Here is an 8246-nt window from a genome sequence, read left to right as displayed (position 1 = left end):
TATTTCAGGTGCTTCTCTGACCCGGAAGTGGGCAGCCGCGCAGCGCCGGTAAGAGCGGGCGGTGGGGGTTGCCGCGGGCTGGATAAGAGAGTCCCTCGGGCCTGTTTGGGAGCCCCTAACTTAGCAGTCGGGTGACGACTGCAGTCAGTCCACAGGCCTGGCTACTCCTCACAGAGCAAAAGCTGTCTGGGCAAATGCGTCTCTGAAAGCTTTGGGAAGCACATTGCAGGTTTGTTGCTTGGCCAGAGAAGACACTCCTGGGAGGAGGGACACTCCAGCCCCTTCCGTGGGTCCCACCCCGGTGCTGCATTCTGCACCCCCCAGTCACCCCCTGGCAACAGACTGCGAGGCCGAGAGCAGCAAGCTACACAAGGGCAATTTATTGGCTAGCTATACTTTAGAGGGGGAGGCCGGTGGGAGTGGGATCTGCTACGTGTCTGGCTTGCGCTCTGCGTCTTGTTCTCGCCGTTGCTGCGACTGGATCCGCAGCTCTTCGTCCAGGCGCTCCTTGGCTCTCACCACCTGCGGGGCACAGACTTGGCACTCAGTAGCTGCTGCTGCTGCTGCTCCAAAAAGACGGCAGGAGGCCAACACACACAGAGGGCGAGGGCAGCGGCTTTGCCAAGGGCATCCGCCAGAGGGCTTTGAAAACAGCTCAGGAGCAAGCAAGGAAAAGGGGTGGAGGAGGAAATCCCGGCTTTGGGGCCTCTTTGATCTCTGGGAACCCCAAGGAAATGAGGGGGCTTAGCTAGAAGGAAGTGGGCACAGGGCAGAGGTCGCTCCGGTTGACACTTGGGACACACTGCATTTTATGTATTTTGGGTAAGTTTGGATCTCTGAAAACGATGCTCAGCCTGCCAATAAGCTACAAGAAAGGGAGGAAAGTCTCTTAATTGCATGCCCTCCACCTAAGGGACTGCCAGCCCTGAAAGCACAATTTTATTGTATTATTAGATGATGATAATCTCTGACAGGGACTCATGGCAGCTTACAGATAAAACAAGAAGAGCTAAAAACATAGGGGGAAATCACAATCTTTCAAAATAATAATCATTAATAGAAATATATGTATATATACAAACTTCTACGTGTGAGGGGAAGGAGCAGTTTCCTGTGGCTTCCTAGGGGGAGGGGGCACGAGCACAGTTCCACCTGCCCAACTCACCTTGGACTGCAGGTAGAAAGAACCCCCCACGGATTTGTCGTTCACCTTGAATAAATGCTCGTAGTTCTGCCAAGGAAAAGCAAACAATACGCGCATAACCAAACTGCCCAGCGGCACGATTAATTGTCCCGTCCCTGCCACGCTCTGGGGAAACCGGTGGACCAAGGGAAGTAGGAGAGCAGCCCGGCTGGATTGGAAGGGCCAGCGTTCTGCTCCCCTCGCTGGCTGGCCAGAGGCCTCCAGGGAGCCCACAAACAAGACCCCCTGCCCCCGCCATGCACGCCACCCCCTGGTCTCTGCAGGTGGAGGTACCATTTAACTGTCACGGCTAATAAGCACGGGTGGCCATTTCCTCCTCTGTGAGTTTTAATTAATATCTTTTGAAGCTACCTAAGCCATGGAGGTGGCTTGTGGCAGGGAGTTCCACTGATCCACAGCCCTTCTTGATGTTGCTGGACTCGGGCTCCCATCAGTTGCAGCCATCCTGGCCAGGGGTGGAGTAGGGCTCAAGAGTGTCAGGCAGGGACCTGGGAGACCATGGTTCGAATCCCCATTCTGGCCACAGAAGCTCCCTGGGTGACTGGGCAACTGCCTCTCAGCCCAACCCACCTCAGGGTTGGTGTGAGGATTAAATGGGGGGGGGGGAGAACCATGCAGGCCACCTCTAGCTCCTTGGAATAAAAATGCTGGGATATAAATCCAAGGAATAAACAAGCAACATCTGCAGGAAGGCTGCATGTCTCAGTTGTGAAGAGACTCAGCTTTGGGATCAGCCACTAAGTTCTAGCCCTATGAGAAATACTGCTTCCCGATGTGCCTCGTGAGGTTTCCACAGGGACCGGGGGACCCAAAGGAACATGAATGCCCACATGGGGGAAGGCTGCAAGGTCCCTGGTTCAATCTCACTGGCATCTCCAGGTCGGGCTGGGAGAGACTCCGGCCTGAAATCCTGGAGAGCCGCTGTGGCCTGTCAGTGGGACAGATTCATAGAATTGTAGAGTTGGAAGCCGACCCCCTTGCGATGCAGGAATCTTTCTGCTCAATGTGGTGCTCAAACCCACAACCCTCAGATTAAAATCAGTCTCATGCTCTACTGACTCTGAGCTCGGTGGACCAATGATCTGACTTGGTATAAATTATTATTATTATTATTATTAATAATAATACCCTGTCCATCTGGCTGGGTTTCCCCAGCAACTCAGGGCAGCTCCAAACAGAATATTATTAATAATAAAGCAATCAAACATCAAAAACTTCCCTAAACAGGGCTGCCTTCAGATATCTTCTAAGAGTCAGATAGTTGTTTATTTCCTTGACATCTGACAAGAGGGTGTTCCACAGGGCAGGCGCCACCACCGAGAAGGCCCTCTGCCTGGTTCCCTGTAACTTCACTTCTCGCAGGGAGGGAACCGCCAGAAGGCACTCAGAGCTGGACCTCAGTGTCCAGCAGAATGATGGGGGTGAAGACGCTCTTTCACATCTACTGGGCCAAGGCCGTTTAGGGCTTTCAAGGTCAACACCAACACTTTGAATTGTGCCTGGAAACATACTGGGAGCCAGTGTAGGTCTTTCAGGACCAGTGTTATATGGTCCTGGCGGCCATTCCCAGTCACCAGTCTTGCTGCCACATTGTGGATTAATTGTAGTTCCCGGGTCACCTTCAAAGGCAGCCCTACATAGAGCACATTGCAGTAGAACAGTTTCCTGTATCCCTACACAAAAGCTCTGAAAGCAGAATTGTGGGTCTCAATCACCAAGGAATGAGCCTTGTACTCTCCCCAACAAGCCTTAAAAGTTGGTATTTACCTTCTGAATGTCCTCTGGGTTGAGCTTGCAGACGTTGAGGATCTGCTGGGCCTCCTGCAGGCTGAGGCCAGAGATGCTGGAGGCTGCTTCCGACTGAGGCCCTGAGCGCCCTCGCGCGTCTGCCGCTGCTTGGCTGGCTGCTTGGAAAGAGGGCCTCGGTTACCCCTCTCGGTTCCCCCACTCTGGATGGTGCGGCTGGCAGTGCTCATGACGCAACCAGGCTCAGGGTGGCCTTGCCAGCTGGGCTGTCCTTGGGAGCTGCCCAGCCCAGGGTCACAAGGCTGGTGTTGGCCGGCCCAGAACTTGGGAGACGTCAGTGACAGCTACTTGGGACCCCCACAGGGAAAGCCACGGGCCACATTGCGCCAGGTCAACGAAGCGCAGGAAGGCCCTGGGAGCAAGAGAGGCAGCCCACAGCGTCTCCCCCCCCCCCCCAGAAGCATGGCAGAGGAGATGGGGCAACCGCATGACACTTGTTGCAGGAATTTATGCATAGGTTTGGGGGGGGGGTTTGCCCCTCCAGCAGATATCATGCACATGCAGCCCACTACCAAAATCAGCACAATCACGTTTGTGACTTTTGTGATTTGTCCCCACAAAACACTTCATCACAGTTTCTTCCTATCTATTCCAAGGGCCTCTGCTACACAATACCAAATGTAACAATTCACTGATCAATGTATCTATGTACTGGCTCACTGGGAAAACTTCAGAAATTCATATAGACATGTGAGCTCAGCAGCCCGTCTGCCTGAGTGATAATTCCTGGCATCCTGATACCTGAGTGCCAGACCGGTAGCCATTCCAGAAATCACAAACCCAGATGAAGACAAAAGTGTGTGATGAACTTGGCTGGGAAACAGGGCAGTGTAAAGATCTCTTTTGTTCCACTTGATGGGTGTTTGGTGGAGGGCAAGGGGAACCATGGGGCAGGGTCCAGGATGCTCAGATTACGGCCACCAGACCTCCCCTTTCATGATGTAACCGTGATGTATGAGTGATGTAGTTTGGGGGGTGTAACATGGGGATGACCAGCTAATAAAAGTTTGGGGGCTCTTTTGTTCGGGGCTTCCATCTCGTTCCACCTGGTGGCAGGTGGGAGTCCTGTCGCGACAGTCTTCAATCAAGACCAAGCCGACTGGCTGCTCTTTTGCTCTGGTATTCCTGGCTGGCGCTCTTGTCTTTTTGTCCAAGGGAGCCCTCAGATTTCTCTGTTAACACACTCACCTGCGAACTCCTGCCGCAGCGCCCGGGCAAAGGCTCTGCCCACCACCTGCACCCCCACGAGAACGATCTGCGCCAGGTACTTGGCCTGCCAAGGGAAGAGTCACCAGGGTCAGGGCATTTGCCAGGCAGTTGCCACCCCTTCACGCTCTGTTGCTGTGCCACTCACTTGACCAGGCTGCTTCCGCCCTTGGGAACCAGCCCCCTTCAGCGCTCGGATGGCAACGGCTGCCAAGCTCCCCGGGTCTCTGTTCGGGGGGCAGCGCAAGGCCCACCCCAACCCCGAATGGGGATGCCAGGAAGCCGCGGGAAGGGGGGCGCTTGGTGGGGACCTGAAGTTCTCTCTCGGGGGGGGGGGTGGGCCCAGAGGAAGAAGCCCTGGTCACGGGGCGGGTGAGGGGGGGAGGAAGAGGAGGCCCAGGAGGCTGGAGACTTCGCTCAGCCCTGGCCAGGGAGGTGAGGAAGGAAGGAGGGACAGGGGGCAAAGTAGGGGGGTGGGCTCACGCTGCACGCACATCAAGGGACCCCCGGGGGTCATCTAGTTCAGCCCCCTGCCACATTTCCGCCCCACGTGGTGCTCGAACCCGCGACCCCGGGGTCCAGAGACTCGAGAGGCGCCAAGTCGCTCTCTGGGCAACGGGAAGCAAATGGAATTGACGGGAGCAAAAGGGAGGCGGCGTGGGGGGGGGGGGCAAAGGGCGCCCCGGACGCCTGGGTCCCTTCCTGGGGCTCCGAGGGAGAGGGCGGGGGCCAGGGAGGCGGGAGGGATCTGGGGAGGCCACGAGGGTCCCCTCCGTGTGGGGCTGAGCGGGGGGGGGCGCACTGCTCGGACGCCTGGGTCCCTTTCCCGAGGGGGGGCGGGCGAGGGGCCCCCGCTCCCCCTCCCTCCCCGCCCCCCCGACTCACCATGCCTCTCCCTCCCTCTCTCCCCCCTCCCTCCTTGGGCGGCCCAAGGGCGAGATGATCCGGCGGCTCCCGGGGAAGGAGGGCACCACAGAGACGAGCCGGGCCGGATGGAGAGGCCCCTTCCGCCTTGGCGACCGGAAGCGGACCCCGTAGCGGCCTTGGGGCCTAGAGCGCCGCCCCGGGGTGGAGGGCGGCCCCTGGCGGCCGGGAGGCGCGCGCAATCCCGGGATCCCTGCCGAGTTGGAAGGAAGGGGCCACCTGGTGGCCATCTAGTCCAGCCCTCGAAAGCATGCCTGGCAGGCGGCCTCTTTCTGAAAGCCTCCCGCGAAGGAGAGTCCACCCTCCCCCACCGTATGAGGAGCTGGAGCCATGGAAGGGCAGACTTAGGAGGGGCACCCAGAGGCCATCTAGTCCAGCCCCGGCAGTGCAGGCAGCGGGGACGGGGTGAAGCGGCGCCTGTGCGCCCGGCTGTTAAAAGCACAGGAGCAGAGGGTGGGAATGTAAAAAGTGGAAAACGTCTGGGAAATGATATATAATGAGATGAAAAAGATGTTGAAATATACATTTATTAAGAAACCAGAAGCATTTTTACTCGGCATTGTAGGAGATGGTATTAATAGACAGGACTGTAAATTGTTTTTATATGCAGCAAGAATATTATACGGCAGCAAGAATATTATTGGCACAAAAATGGAAGCAAGAAGAATTACCGACGATAGAAGAATGGCGGATGAAATTCATGGACTATGCAGAACTGGATAAATTAACAGAAAGGATTCGAAACCTGCGGGACCAGAGATTCTTAGAAGACTGGAGTAAATATACAAACTATTTGAAAAGTAATTGTAATGAATAGAATACGCTAGTAGGATTGCAAGATCTGTAAGGATGATTATTTGAAATATTGCAGGAAATACTATCAGGAGAACTATTAGTTAATGATAATTAAGAGTAATAGAGAAATTAAGAAATGTAGAATAAGTGATAAAGAACGGAAAATCATCAGAGGTTGTTGATTGTTACGGCTAAAATCTGGGTGCGGGGTTACTCTGCCACCCAGCTCATCGGACTAAGTCCGTGGGTCCCTGCGGAAGAAAATGAGCTCAGCCGGACACAGGAGCAAACTGCAGAAGGTCCAAGTTTATTGCGCAACAGGTTCAAGGCGAGATTGAACCCAGAGAAAGGGGTGACATGAACTTTTGAAATTTCCCTCCATATCCCAGAATACAGTGCAAAATACATCCCAGTTACAACATGAATACATTAAGAAGAGGTTGGGTTACACAGATTAACATATGGAGGAGGGAGGGGTGAATATGCAGAGAGCTGGAGATATGCGCAGATAAACACATCCTGAGAAGGCAATGGTCCATGTTTGCATAGTCTGTCACCTGGCATCGCCTGGAGGAAGGGTTTGGCAGAGTGATTTTGACTGGATTACTTGAGAGATTATGGAGGACAGGGGAGGGGTGATGGAGTCCTAGAGAAATTGAGCAAATATATTGTAGTGAAGAAGACATCCCCCCCCCCCTTCCGTAACAGTCCCCCATTCGGAGATAGATTTGCATTAAAGTTCTGTAAGAACTTGCAAATCTTTTCTCCGCACCCTAAATCTCGGTGAATGGGATGTGTGGCTTTATGCAAACCTGAAAGGGACTTGCAAGCCATGCCTCTTACGGTCATTTGCAAGTATAGCAGTGCAGGTAGCTGCATATAGGGTATTATATAAAGAACACCTCTTGTATTTTGTTGCTAAATTACTTGTGGCATTCTCAATAGTGTTTTATGCTTTACACCTAGCAGGAAGGTCCACTAATGACTGAAAAATGCAGTTGGTGTTTTGTCCTTCGCCATTTTTGTGTATTTCTCAGGTGTCAAGCTAGCTCTTCTGTGGTCTCACACTGACATAGTGCTACAGCAACACATCCTGTCTGTTGAATCCTCTCGGGGCTTTCATTTAACCATGTTGCCTGGCATTCACCATAGCTGGCACAGGTTGGACATCTCGTGAGGGAGAGGTCTTCGCCTTGGCCTTCCTATGGGATTCTATCATAGGCTGTGGTTTTGCACGCATGGGGGTTGCTCACTTGCACTTAAAGGACCAAAAGGCTAATTGCAGCCTGGATACACTTGCCCAATTCAAACTGAGTCCAATTTGAATTTATCTTGCCCCATGGTTCTCAACTCTTCAAACCAATCTGTTAAAAGAAAACCATTCTTAACAAGGGCAGTTGTCCAAATAAGTCAATTTAACTCTATAAGGGATCATTCCTGCTAAACCAAAGCATATGCACCTTCATGTACCTGGTGTTTTATGGATCCAGAAGCTTGTCCTTGGCAAAACGAGGTTTAACACATTTTAAAATGGATAGGGAAAGTTGGCGGTGGAACAATTAAATGTGGTTACAAGTTGATCTAAACATTGGACTACACAATAGTGTGAGCTACTAGAAAGTATAAAATGCATGAGAATTCTCCATTGGTGAGTAAGCAATAAGACATTAAACATAAAAACAATTACACAGAAAAATTGCCCCCCTTTGTGGAAATCACACTGTCAGACACATTTCAACATTCTTACATAATAACACATAATACAAAACAAACTAATTAAATATCAGTTACATATCTTGACACAATTGTGATCTTTTATGCATGTATCTTTTGAATCCTGGAGCACAGTCTTAAGGTTCAAAAGTGAGAAAATGTCCTTGCAATTCATCTCCTCCCCTTAGCCATGAGGGGTTGTTGCTGCTTTTCATCATTGCATCTGTAGAAGTGATATCCTGTAAGGGGCAGGGTTTTGGGGCTTAAAGACAGTTAGAAAAGGGAGGGGGCAAAAGGCGAAAAGGATGTGATGTCCTTCGGTTTCTGTTGGAAGTTGCAAATAATAAAATCTTAGCGAATTAAGCGTTTCATTCATTCCAATATTATTATCACATTTTCCTATAACTACTGTTATTATCTGCTAAGTTTGTTTGCTTTTCTTCACTTAGTTTTTGTTGTTGTTGTTCTTTTCATATTATAAAATAAAAATTACTCCACATGTATAGAAAGAGAACTGTAAAAAATACAAAGGTTAAAAAATAAAAAGGAAGCAAAAAATTAGATTACCAGTTAGATGAAAATGGACTTGACACAAAGA

At 51.6% G+C, this 8246-nt stretch overlaps 1 protein-coding gene across 1 annotated transcript; it reads right to left on the bottom strand.

Annotated features, from left to right (window-relative positions):
• Window positions 1-365: 365 nt before the first annotated feature.
• Window positions 366-5217, bottom strand: PAM16 (presequence translocase associated motor 16). Its single transcript, XM_081170787.1, has 5 exons — window positions 5102-5217; window positions 4199-4283; window positions 2972-3108; window positions 1166-1231; window positions 366-522 (listed from the first exon to the last, which is right to left on the bottom strand). The coding sequence occupies exons 1-5, from the start codon at window positions 5102-5104 to the stop codon at window positions 430-432; spliced, it is 384 nt and encodes a 127-aa protein (XP_081026913.1). The 5' UTR covers window positions 5105-5217; the 3' UTR covers window positions 366-429.
• Window positions 5218-8246: the final 3029 nt, after the last annotated feature.

The sequence above is a fragment of the Podarcis bocagei genome, assembly GCF_964188305.1.
Source record: "Podarcis bocagei genome assembly, chromosome: 14".
NCBI lineage: Eukaryota > Metazoa > Chordata > Lepidosauria > Squamata > Lacertidae > Podarcis > Podarcis bocagei.
Note: the sequence above shows the minus strand (reverse complement) of the source record. Positions and strands in the feature narration are given on the sequence as shown.